Source organism: Cygnus atratus, chromosome 2, assembly GCF_013377495.2.
Source record: "Cygnus atratus isolate AKBS03 ecotype Queensland, Australia chromosome 2, CAtr_DNAZoo_HiC_assembly, whole genome shotgun sequence".
Lineage (NCBI taxonomy): Eukaryota > Metazoa > Chordata > Aves > Anseriformes > Anatidae > Cygnus > Cygnus atratus.
The window spans coordinates 82,658,123-82,671,383 of record NC_066363.1 but is presented as its reverse complement, the minus strand read 5'-3'; the positions used below and the strand labels follow the sequence as shown (position 1 = coordinate 82,671,383).

At 35.9% G+C, this 13,261-nt stretch overlaps 1 protein-coding gene across 2 annotated transcripts in view; it reads right to left on the bottom strand.

Annotated features, from left to right (window-relative positions):
- The window catches only part of DNAH5 (dynein axonemal heavy chain 5), a 128,484-nt gene that overhangs the window by 29,969 nt on the left and 85,254 nt on the right, over positions 1-13,261 (bottom strand). For both annotated transcript variants that reach the window (XM_035552710.1, XM_035552709.1), the window contains exons 53-60: positions 12,642-12,772; positions 11,565-11,718; positions 10,514-10,781; positions 9,285-9,516; positions 7,586-7,700; positions 7,153-7,329; positions 1,863-2,066; positions 208-387 (exon numbers count right to left, since the gene is read on the bottom strand). In XM_035552710.1, the coding sequence (XP_035408603.1) occupies positions 208-387; positions 1,863-2,066; positions 7,153-7,329; positions 7,586-7,700; positions 9,285-9,516; positions 10,514-10,781; positions 11,565-11,718; positions 12,642-12,772 (1,461 nt within the window). The remainder of the gene's footprint in view (positions 1-207; positions 388-1,862; positions 2,067-7,152; positions 7,330-7,585; positions 7,701-9,284; positions 9,517-10,513; positions 10,782-11,564; positions 11,719-12,641; positions 12,773-13,261) is intronic.

Below are 13,261 nucleotides of genomic sequence, written 5' to 3'. Positions count from 1 at the left end.
TGATCTTGACAGCCTAGAAGTGGTAGTACATTTGAAGCATATTTCATTGTAGTTATTATTTTCAATATAGTAAATTCCTACCAAAGCAGGCACCAGTTACAATAAGGCAGCTGACGTTTCCAGCAGATGAAATCCTCAATTGTACATGTGCAGGGAGGAGAAGGAGTGAAAGGTGTTTGTGTGCCTCGCGTTGATTAATAGACTTACCTTTAAGGGTAATACTTCTTTGTTGATAGAAAAAAATACAGCCATGGCTTTGGTCCACGAGCAAAGCCCAGCAACATTCCCACATACTCTCTTAGCTGTCTCAATGTTGTAATCCACCATTTCAAAATAAGGGCTCAAAAGCTCTACCACTTCTTCATTAATTGTATCCTTCGGAAATTGCTTAAAAAAAAAACAGTATGTACTATGTATGTACATAAACTATACATATATATACTTTAGCACACACGGAACACTACCAGGATCACAAATGTTATTTAAAAACAGCTAGTATTAAGTTATCTGTCTCATGTATATTTGGGATCCGTCCGAAGTCATTCTACTCTAGTCTATTTTCATACAAAATGTAAAAATGTTTGCCTTCATTTATGATCTTCTCTATCCTATCTTATCCACTAACGTTACATAACTGGCAGTCAAGTATAAAATATCACTGAGATTCAGTTTGAAATTCCATTTACCTCAATACTGAATAAATAACAATATTCTTTAAAAAAGACAGGGAAAAAGATCTGGTTAATGGACACACATTCTACAAGACAGTATTTTCAAAGGGTAGCCAGCTATCTTCCCCTTAAACTACCTTTAATCATTAATGCAACGTGTTTCAATTTTAACAATTTGTTTTGTGCCTCTCTTTTTTTTAAACAATGCCTCTTCCATTTTCATCCCAAAAGCTCTGAAATTTCTCCCTTAAATGTTTTTTGATGGCCAAACATTCTGTATAAGTTTAGTTACCTTCAAAGGTTTATTTACAAGGTATATCATTGATGAACTTGAAAAATAGCTGTTTCCAGAAGCACAAATAGGCTTATTTATGCACAAGCAATAAAATGTTGAAGTCCTTCAGTAAATTCATGGTACTACCAGCCATACAAAGTTGGTCGAGCTTATTATCTGTTAATTCCCACTGGACCAGAGACAGATGAAGTAAACTCAATGTGATTATAAATGCAGAAAATTATTGCTACCTAATAGGGAAGCTTTAACCAAAGTATAAACTTTAAGAGTCATTTATATTCTTTGGTTTATGAGAACATTATTCCTCTAAATGAAGAAATCAGATTATTAAGTCCAGTGGTACAGGACAACATATAAACTATTCTCTAAGTAGATTAATCATAACATTCCTAGCTTAAACTATGAGCTAACAGATTTATTCACTGTATACTCTTTCCATTTCTATAGACATATTATGGAGCCAAAAATCCCAAATTTCAAAAAATTCTGACTTTATACATCCTAATAATAACCCATTCTTTTGTAAACCACTACACAAGTTACAATGCTCAAAATTAAAGAAAAGTTAGAAAACATTTTGTTTCTCTTTCTTATCAGCTCTAAGCAAACAGATAAGTAATGGCTATTCAAATGTTAAAAGCTCTAAATCATTTGTCACTGAAGGTAATTTCATTGCCACACTTAGGAGAAGCTGTAACTGATTTATGACCTGACTTTGCCAGATGGATTCAAATTTATTTTATTACAACATACTTATTTTTTAAGCCCTTAACATTTCAGATCTATTGTGTGCTTGATTTGCCTTGCACATTTGTTCTCCTATGGACACCAAAGGAAACACTTTCCCCAATTTTCTTAAATTTAAAACAGTAATGAGCAGAAGGTTATACAAGTACCTGTAGGTTCTGTAAGAAGTTTCCTGCTGTCATCAGTTTCAAAGATTCTTGCCATGATGGGGTGGTACAACATTTTTCCTGATCAATTTTTACATTGTTCAGTTTTCTCTGGAAGAGCAGTAATACACAATCCATGATACGCATAATAAGGTGAGGAGGTCGACCAAGTGTTCGGACAGTGGCAATATCTGCAGGTTTTATTGTCTACAAAATTGAAACAAACGATAAAACAATTAAACAATTATTGTTATTATTTATTAAATAAGACATAGAACACAAGGTCAGTGACAGCATTAATCCACTGGAGAATAAAAAAATTATTTTTCATGTTATTTCTGATTGAAAATAATTTTATAACCCAAAAGCATGAAGCTAGAAGGACTCTTCAGCCATATTTTGACTACAACTTCCTCGCAACTGCTACAACCACTTTTGACAAAACAAAGACTAAGATAGCAATATCTTAAAATTTTACCTAAATTTTTATTATAAAGCAAACCTATTGAGTAGAAACACAATCTGGAATGGGAAATGCATTCTGTTGATATATGGTAACTGAAGGTGAATTAAGAGAACCAGTGAGAAGGCCTGATAGATATATAGATATGCACCTTCTGTTTTATCATGCTGGAAACGTTCCTGGTGTAGAAGCAAGCCTGGGAGAATATATATATATATATATTATAATAATGTATGAAAAACTGGGCCCTATTAAGCATGGCAAAGTAATTCTAGGGTGCAAATGTAACACTATAACTTGTAAGACTAGTGTACATCACGAATTTAAAAGGACCATCAGAAAAGACTACTGAAGATATCTCCTTAGAAATGCACCAACCTGAGCAGTTAGCGCACTGAACCACATACAGAGAAAGAAAAAAAAAGTCACTCAAAAATGGTCCCTTCCAATGGGCAAAGCCACTACTACAACAGTCATAGATTCAACAGAAACTAATAGGTTATTGCAGGAGTGATATGTGAATGAGTGAATGATACTTTGCATCTAACCTAGCAAATGCCTCTCTTGGAATTGCTAAAGGAAGTTTTTAATTACTTGTGTTTATACTTTAACAATGGGATTGAAAATTATTGTAGGTTATTCTGATCACCTCCCTTTTGCTTCCCTTCAAAACAGTGCTGTTTGTTGCGATCAGTGTGCACCTGAAAATTTAGCAGAGTTTTTCTAGATATACAACTGGAAACTTTATTCTGTGCTTATTAGTGACCATCAAGAAATTCACCCCCAGCCACTTTTGCTACCATCCAAATTGTGACAAGAGTTGCATTCTATTCTATTCTACTTTTCACTTCTAGTTGTGCATTTAACATGTCCTTTTTATTTCAAATGCAACTAAGTTTTAATGAACTTCGACAATTCTTACCCAAACTTAAAAAAAAAAAAAATTAGTCTTCATATATCATGGAATACCTTGGGTTGAAAAGGACATTTAAAGATCATCTAGTCCAACGCCCCTGCCATGAGCAAGTACATCTTTCACTAGATCAAGCTGATGAAAGCCCGGCCCAACCTGACTTTGAACATTTCAAATGATGGGGGATACACAACTTCTCTGGGCAACACATTCCAGTGTTCACTGGTTTGGACTGGGATAGAGTAATTTTTCATAGTAGCTTGTATGGTGCTATGTTGATTTGTGATGAAAAATAATGTTGATAACACAACCAAAGTTTTAGATGTAGTTGAGCTGTGCTTACACAGAGTCAAGGTCTTGTCTGCTTCAGCCCTGCCAGCAAGGAGGCTGGGGGCACACAAGAAGCTGGGAGGGGACACAGCTGAAACAGCTGGTCCCAACTGACCAGAAGATTATTCCATACCATATGGCATCATGCTCAGCAGTAAAAGCTAAGGGAAAGGGGGTCATTTGGAGTTTGTCTTCCCAAGTAATCATTGCTTGTGATGAAGCCCACCCTTCCTGGAAATGGCTAAATATCTGCCCGCCAGAAGCAAGTGAACGAATTCCTTATTTTGCTTTGCTTGTGTGCACAGCTTTTGCTTTACCTATGTCCTGGTTTCAGGTAGGACAGAGTTAATTTTCCTCCTAGTAGCTGGCAGGGTGCTATGTTTTGGATTAGGATGAGAAGAGCGCTGATAACATGCTGATGTTTTAATTGGTGTAGAGCAATGCTTACACCAAGCCAAGGACTTTTCAGCTTCTCGCTCTGTCCTGCTAGCGAGCAGGCTGGGGGTGCAGCAGGAGCTGGGAGGGGACAGACCCAGGACAGCTGACCCAAACTGGCCAAAGGGGTATTCCATACCATCTGACGTCATGCTGAACAATATATAGGGGTGGCTAGCCGGGGTGGGGGGGCCGGCTGCTCGGGGATAGGCTGGGCATCGGTCAACGGGTGGTGAGCAATTGCATTGTGCATCACTTTGTACACATTATTACTATTATTATTATTATTATTATTATTGTTATTATTTTCCCTGTCTTAATAAACTGTCCTTATCTCAACTCACAGGCTTCACTTTCCCGTTTCTCTCCCCCATCCCGGAGAGGGAGGGGGGAGGGTGAGCGAACGGCTGTGTGGTGTTTGGCTGCCAGCCGGGCTAAACCACAACAACCTATTAAACTGTCTCAATCTCAATCCACAAGTTTTGTCACTTTTACTGTTCCACTTCTCTTCCGATCCCACTAGGGAAGTGAGTGAGCACTTGTACGGTGCTTAGTTGCCTAGAAGGGTTAAACCACAATACAATCACCCTCATCATGAAGAATTTCTCTCTTATATGCAGTCTAAATCTACCCTCTTTCAGTTTAAAACTAATGCCCCTTGCCCTGTCACTACAGACCCTGGTAAAAAATCCTCCATCTTTCTTTTAAGACCTCTATATACTGAAAGGCCGAAATAAGGTCTGCCCTGGAGACTTCCCTTTTCCAGGCTTAACAAGCCCAATTCTCTCAACTTTTCTTTGCAGTAGTGGGCTCCAGTCTTCTGATCATTTTCATGGCCCTCCTCTAAACCCACTTGATCAGCTCGGTATCTTTTTTGTACTGGCAACCCCAGAGCTAGATACAGCACTCCAGGTGGGGTCTCATGAGGGCAGAGTAGATGGGGAGAACCACCTCCCTTGATCTCTTGGCCATGATTCTTTTTATGCAGCCCAGGATACAATAGGTTTTCTGGGCTGCAAGTGCACATAGCCGACTCGTGTCCAATTCTTCATCCACCAGCAGCCCCAAGTCCTTCCTTGTAGGGCTGCTCTCAATCAATTCAGCATCCAATCTGTACTGATACAGGAGCTTGTCCCAACCCTGTCAAGGTCTCTCTAGATTGCATCCCCTCACATTAGTGTACCAACTGCACCACTCAGCTTGCTGTCATCTGAAATCTTGCTGAGGATGCGCTCAAACCCACTATCTACATTATTAATGAAAACATGAAACAGCACTGATATATGTTTAAAAAAAGCTTGTAAACTGTTCTGTACCTAACAGTTTCTCAATGTAGCATTGACAGTCATAAAATATGTAAAAATTGAATGGAATAACCAACTATGGATTTATCATCTGGGAAATGGCCTTTATATTTAATTGTATATTTTAGTAGACATTTGTCTACTTTGCAAACAGAATTCCATTAAAGGAATCCCTCGTGGGAAGTTTATAAATCCATAATCATTGTGAATTCATTCCATGAAAGATGCAGCCCTATACAGACTTGTACAAAGAATTTGCTTAAATGAGTTTCTGAATGAATGAATACATTCTGAGAATACAGATATGTACGCTGAACAGCTGAATTTTATGAGAGTTTTCCTTCCTCTTTTAGGCACGCGTAAAGCAGTTTATTATAGCAAATGCAAAATGAAAGAAAATCTGGAGACAGAGTAAGCCCAGTTAGCTTTCTCCTTTGTGAAGTCTCAAAATAGTGATAGTACGGCTTTTCCTTAAAAACAGATTTTCATTTATTAGAATACAAGATTTCAAGAACAGCAGTATTGTTTTGGTTTGGTATCTTTGGCCAAAAGCAGAATGTAAGCTGCAATAAGACACAGGATAGAAGACAGGTCAACAGTGTTCTTTTCATACCTCAGATACTGCCCAGTTAGCACTGTTTGCTTATACACTTGTCAGAATAGTCACACACCTCTACATTTTTGCTGTTTCCTTTTTTGTTTGTTTGTATGTTGTTCATTTGTTGTTGTTGGGTTTTTTTTACCTTCTCCTGTAGCTGAGTATCAGAATCTTATGATTTTTATTCCTTATTCCACTCTCATCAGCTGTCATATCAACTTTCATTTAGACATTTCAATTCTGCCTTTTCAGAATCAAGGCAGTCAGGAAGTGTTAAGCATCTCCCCCTCAAAGTGAAGTTCTACATTCATAACATCCTTGAAAACTTATGCATACTACATTTTCAAGACTTTGATTTGAGGAAGCATCAGAATGGTCCTTAACCATCACCACTGTCAGCAGACTCTCAAAGGAAAACCTTCCAGTAAATCTACATAATGACCATCAAGATTTAGCCATCCTTCATGGTTTTTGTTCATTTTTTTCTGTTTCTTGAGACACCAGCACCTCACCAACCCAGATCCCACTTATTTACTTCAGATCCCACTATTGCTATTCACAACATAAATGCCTTAAGGTACATTCTCGTACACATTCAGATGAAAAGATATTAAAAATACCATGTGAGATCAACAAAAAATAGTATTTGTTTCATCACTAATGATGAAACATAAGCAGAACATTATAATTCTATTAAAAAAGCTTCACAAAAAGAGTGGGTTGAAAGACTTGAAGTCCCATGGTGATTGCTAGAAATCTGAGTGATTTAACATCTCAAAGGACAGAAGAAACTTTTCTGATGAAGGCAGAAAGGAGAGAATCACCAAACTCATTCAACATGAATTCATTGGCGAAAACTTAAAAACAAAACATGAGGTTTAGATTTGAATGTAATTATAACTGTTTTTACAGGAAAGGCACTCATTTCTTTGCTCATTGCACATTAGCTGTTTTATAACAGTAGCAACACTCAGTTACCAGTGTAATATCAACCTGCAGCACAACATAGATAAACTACAGTTTCAAGTGAAAGTTAAAATTTGCCCTTTGCTGAAAAACTGCCCATTTTAGATTTGATATTCAGGTGGAAAAAGACAAACAAAACAAAATCTAAACCTGAAAATATGTATATCTATCTGTACTCATCTTCTGCCAGTTACATGGCACATCTGCAATCTTACACGTGTTTTCAGAGAAGCACATCTTACGGGAAAGAAATGTTATACTTGGTCCAACTTTTTCGCACTAACCTGTAAGGCTGCTTCTGCCTCCTCCAAAGCAGGTTTAGCAGCTTCCAACTTTTCTTCAGCAATGGCTTTGTCAACTGAGATGCCGTCTACAATAGCTTGGGCTTTATCTTTCACTTTCTGAACTTCACCCTTCACCTTCTCAGCAGCCTGTGCTTTTACAGTAACTTCCTTCAATACCTAGAATGAAAACCCACACACTAAATATTCAAGAAAATATCTAGCTGGAAGAATTTATATTTCTGTTGTAAAATTTTATCTGTTGAATTCAAGTTCCAAAAACCAGGATGTTCAAACAATCACTTTGTTGTTACTGTTATGTTTCCAAGATCCTTTTTTCCTTTTTTCAACACTAAACTTCCTATTACTCAATTAATCTTTTCAAAATTTAAGAAAAAAAAATCTAAGCACTATACACTTCAAAGTTTGTACATACCATGTCAGCTTTTTCATTGGCAATTTGAAGTTCCTTTTCTTTTATCTCCAGCTCTTTGCTTAGAGCAGCCACTGACTCAGAGGCTTCTTTCAATTTTTCCAGTCCAGTATTCATTCTGGAGTTAAAAAGCAAAAAAAACGGGAAGTATGTAATTTCTCAATTTCCAGAATTCTCAATTCTCAACTTTCCAAATTATTCCATCAGTAGAATGAATCAGATGGATCTAATACCTAAGGATGTTTTACACACAAAATAAAACTTGTTCAGAAACTTCCACGTATGCATCTGATGTCTTCACAATCAAGAAAGTGAACCATAAATACTTGCCTAAAGAGAGCATATGACTCGAAATGTTCCACACCTTTAAATCAAAGAGTATACCTTTATTATTGCATTAAAATTGTATATGTTAGTTCCACATATGTCACTGTCCCCATTGAGTTCCCCATTGAGGACTGAGCTCTACGCAGCAGAAAGCATTTTCTGATTACTAAAATCCTAAGAAATATCTCAAATCACTATTTCTTGTTTGAAGAGGATGTTGAGGAGGTTAATAAAATCAAAATATCAAAATCAAGAACAACCAAGAGAGATTAACAGGAAAACAGCACTGAGATAACACTTTTATGATTGAGCATTAAATTGGCCCTTCAACAGCACTTTTTTGTTTATCAAAATGTAATTCCTCATAACAAAGACTTAAGTTTAAGTGAGCTGTAGACTAGGAAAATATACATTTGGCATAGGAGGGACAGAAAACTACAGAGGCTGCAACTGCAAAGGCTAAGCAGGACTGGAAAAGGTAAATCAAAATACAGAACAGATAAAGAGTAACATCTGCTAAAGTCCTTGAGATTCTGCAATTAAGGTGAAATAGCACAAATTTCTATTCACGAATTCATCTAGTACATTTGAAGCTCAGAAAGTACAACACTGGACCATCCCCCTGTTTTACAAGTCTTCACGCACACCATAACAAGATATTTCTAATTCAGTTTGGCTTTCAAGTTAAAGAATGTTTCAAAGTGAAATAAATTAGTTTGAAACTTTCTTAAAGGCTTCCAGCTCTCTGTGCCAGTTTTTCAAAATCAAGGAAATAAGTTTTCTTAAGGGTGATGCCAACTGATACACTAACTGCTAATTTTACATTCTAGTTGACTATTATTTCCGACGTGAAGTTAAAATCTGCAGACAGACTGCACTAGTTTAATAAAGTATCTGAAAAGAGGAATATACAAAAATGCTTAATAAGCCAGAAGTAAAAGGTTCAACAGCCTAAATTTTACCATGTAATGACAAACCAAAAATACCAATGATCTTTTTTACATGTTCATATCAGATCAATACAATTGTTTAGCAAGAAAACAAAAGTTGCTCTTGGGTAAATCAAACGTTATTTTGAATATATTGTTAAATAGCATGTAGCTGTTTTCCTTTATTCATTAAAATTGCATGGTAATGGTTTATATTAAATTATTTCCACCACCTTGCTCTTTAATACATCACTACCTTTTAGTCTTTAACTTACATGTGAAAAGCAAATCTAACATTTGTTCAATTACTCCTTTACCAATTTTAGGAAACCCCAAAGAAAACTTCTGCTACGCAGAGATAAGCCATACATTGAAATAAGTACAACTGAAAATACCTAGCTGAGAAAGAAAACTACAAAAAGACAATAGTAAACTGAGCACTATACCTGTTTGCTAATGTCTGCACTTCTGCATGCTTTTCTTTGTATGTAGTTTTATATCCCTGAATAAAAGAGAGGTAGGATTTGGGAGTCACATGTGTAGGACGTCTGTATCTTTGAAAGTAATCAGAACACTTCTCTGCCACTCCATCCTGGAATGAACCCATACACTGCACAATTTCCCTCTTTGTCTCAGCAGTGCAGTCCATAGCATATGAGGACAGGAAATGTTCAGATACTTAAGAAAACAAGAACAACATTCAAATAAGTAAGTGTTCAGGAAAGACTCTTAGCTTACAAACAAATCAACATGCATCACCATTATGTATACATGGCTATGTATACATGTATATATATATGACTGTGTCTCATGACAAAGAGAAGTATTTTACCTAATTTATATCATCTGCTCAGAGCAATTGATCTCTCCACCACTTACTCATATATATTTGGCTCAGTATGTGTCTAAACTTTAAATTGCATTATATATCTAACAGTTCACAAAGCCGTATTCTGTCTTTTAAAGGATGGTATAGATTACACCAGGCAATAGCTGCAGAAAGGAGAACACCTCTGGAAGAAAACTCTTTATGCAAATGTTATTGGCAATCTGAGATTCATCCTATCATTGTCTTCTATAAATTTAGAATGTAAAGACTAATTATCAACTTACTGACAGCTGTGACATGGGAGTTGCTTTCACATTGCATCAACAAGATACTGTGTCAGATCTCACCCAGCTTCTGAAACCCTGGTCTTCTTCATTCTGCACTAGCAGATTCTTAAATTATTCCATACTCTCAGTAAAAAAATTATAGCCAACAATCTGGTATCTTTTCTCCTCCCAAGTGTGCAACTACTTTTTCTCCCTGAACCTGTTCAACTGCTAGATATCAAGGATTACATAACCACAGACTCCCCCTCTACACCTGATCATAAGCATAGTTACTAAGTCACTTTCTTTAGTGGTATCTTGCTTTCTCTATTAACGCTTTAAGCCTTCTTTAAGGGAAACTTTTCTTCTAACGGTATTCAAAGCCCTTCCTTTGTTAAAAACATTTCAACAGCAAGGAGAAAACATGTCCATCAAATTTTTGAACCAAGCAAGTTTCTTCTGCCAGTGTGCTGGCAAAACAAGCTTTGCTTGCATTCAAAGCTATTAAAACAATTTCACGGTCACCAGTCATGAAATAAGTCATGAATTAACTATCTCTGAAGACAAAACCTACACCTACCTGCCACTAAAGCATCCTTAGGCCAGCGGCTGAACCAATCTATAGTGCATCCAGAAATGAGAGCAGGGAACTTCAGCGCCCTGTTTCGAAACTTTTCACCTACTGGTGAAAAGCAAAGAACCACATGGAGGTTCTGACGGACTCTGGTCATGAAGTAATCATACAGAACTTCACTGGTTGGAGGTCTACGTGGATGTTCCTTTTTCAAGGCAGGTATGAGGTCACTAATGATCTCATCTATTTCATCACGTGCAAATAAGTTTGACACCTTTGAGAAAAAAAGAAGTTGGTGGTTTTTTTTTCCATGTTTTAGGAAATGATCCCATATAGAATACATAAACAAGACTGACTTAATGCATAGTTTTTCAGGAAAGAATACTCATTTCAGACACAGAAGTTATTAGGACCCAAACCACTCCTTTAAACCAGAACTTTTTCTGAAGTGACTCCATTATACACACTGAAATCTAACCTGCTGTAAAAGTAAAATCCATTCTCCCATGTGAAAAACAGAGCATTCTTGTCCAATGACATTTGCTTACTTCTCTTAATATTCTACTAAGTAGTAGAGATGACATGAAAAAGACACACATCTTCAAAAAAAAGAAAATTTAAAAAAATCGAAAAAGACGAAAAACAAAAGCTATCCCATCCATTCTGAACACAATTTTACCATACAAAATCTAATGTATATTTTTAATCTAACATATAATTTTGTTCAACTTCAGTGATGTTCCTTAAGTTTCATTTTTTTTCCAAGCTATTATCATGTTCCTGACAGATTATCAATACACTTAGAAGGAACTGACTTAGACAATTTCTCTGTATGGAAAGATGATGCTCATTCTAAATTTTACCATAGTTTTGTCTCACTCTGTAACCTAATACAAAGGTTTATTTCAATTTTAATAATATTGTAATGATAATAAGCACTCGAGTGTTATTTTGTGAAAGTGTGCCCCAGACATATAAAAGAATATTAAAATAAATTCAGTTATTGCTTCAGATATTTTTTTAAAGCAAAAAAAAATATCATCAGAAAGCATCCTACCTCCCCTGATGATAAAACATTGTTCAGGTATTCCAAGAAAGACTCATCTTTGACCTCATTGTCTGTAAAAAGAAAACATACACCTCTCCCTTGCAGTCCTGATGTTCTGTACAAGAGTTTCAGATCTTCCATCAAGTTTGAAGTGTTGTACGATCTACAGGAAAACAGTCCTATTAATGTTTAATCCTTTTTAAAAGGGCATCTAGTTAAAAAAAAAAAAAAAAAAAAAAAAAAACAACTAGCAAACTTGAGTAAGAAATAACGTCTTGGAACTTACGGCAAAAATGTGCCAACTGTCCAAGAATTTTGATTTAGATTAGCTGGAAATACATTGCTTATTTCAAATTTTCCCATTAAATAGCTAATCCATTCTTCTCTTTCCAGACCTCTTTTTCACACAGCAGCAAAAGAATTCAAAACATTTACCTTCTCTACAATGACATCATCATATTTGAGTGCTGAAAATATTCCCTGATCATTGAGATGTCCTGTAGACACTTTGGGAGGCACTCATATTCTCATAGAAAGATTTATAATTATTTTTAATTTATTCTGTGAGTTATTCCAAAAAAAAAAAAATGGACTGAATACTATAAAATAAGGTAATATATACCTGGAAAAAACTGTCGAAATACTGGCATATATCAAACATCATATTTACCAAATTAACAGGCAGTGGGTAAGTATTCCATCTCCTCACACAAGGCATTACTTCAAATATTGCAAGATAAACTCAGAAAGCATTATGGATAGATACCACCTACAAACATGTTTAGTTCAACGCAGTGCACTGTATAAAGACAGAGGGTAATAATAACTTTATACTGCCAATATTCCTTCCCACTCAGTGAAAAGTATGAAAAAAATTACTATTTCAAAGAAGATAAAAGCTTAGACTCACTGTATAAAATCAAGTAAAATCCTTTCACACCATCTAAATTTTCATATTTTTATACTCGAGGCAACAGTGCTCAGTCTACATTGCACTTGTTCTTTTTCTCACTGCAGAGACTGGGAGCCTAATTTATTTAAAGGAAGGCAAAGTATTTATTTTCTTAAATTTTAGTTTACGCTCACCGTGTTAACGTGATCTGCAATGTATCATAGCCAGCTATGAACGATGCCAGTCTTGTCAAGCTCTGCTTTCCTGAGCCACCAACTCCAACTAAAAGAGCATTTCCACGAGGAGTACGAATCACCCGAGAAATCTGTAGATTAAAGCCATCTATTGCTAAAATGTGTAACAGTTACATACCAAAACAAAATCCAGTGCTACTGCAGTAATAAAATTATGTTAGAAATGCAAAACAAACTGAAATTTTAAGTTTTAATTCAAGGATTCTATATTATTAATAATTATATCCTATGGGCATTTGTACTTTGCAGTATTTTCTGTAAACCTTCCAATAGCAACCACTCGATCCCACCACTACAAACTTTCAATTATCAATAGAACTGCATCTCACACTTCCACAAAGCATAAGCAAATCTCAGTAGTGATATGCTCTCATAGCATTTAAGATTATTTAAATTGGGAAACAAATTATAATTTCCACAGTACTATGGTCTCTGGACAACTTTAGTAAGACTCATCTCTCTAGGTTCCTTCATTGAGACCAGAAAGACAAGTTGTCCCAGGACTATTAAATTCAGGAAGAACAGTCCCCCACAGTAGGTAAAAATTGTATATTTATAAT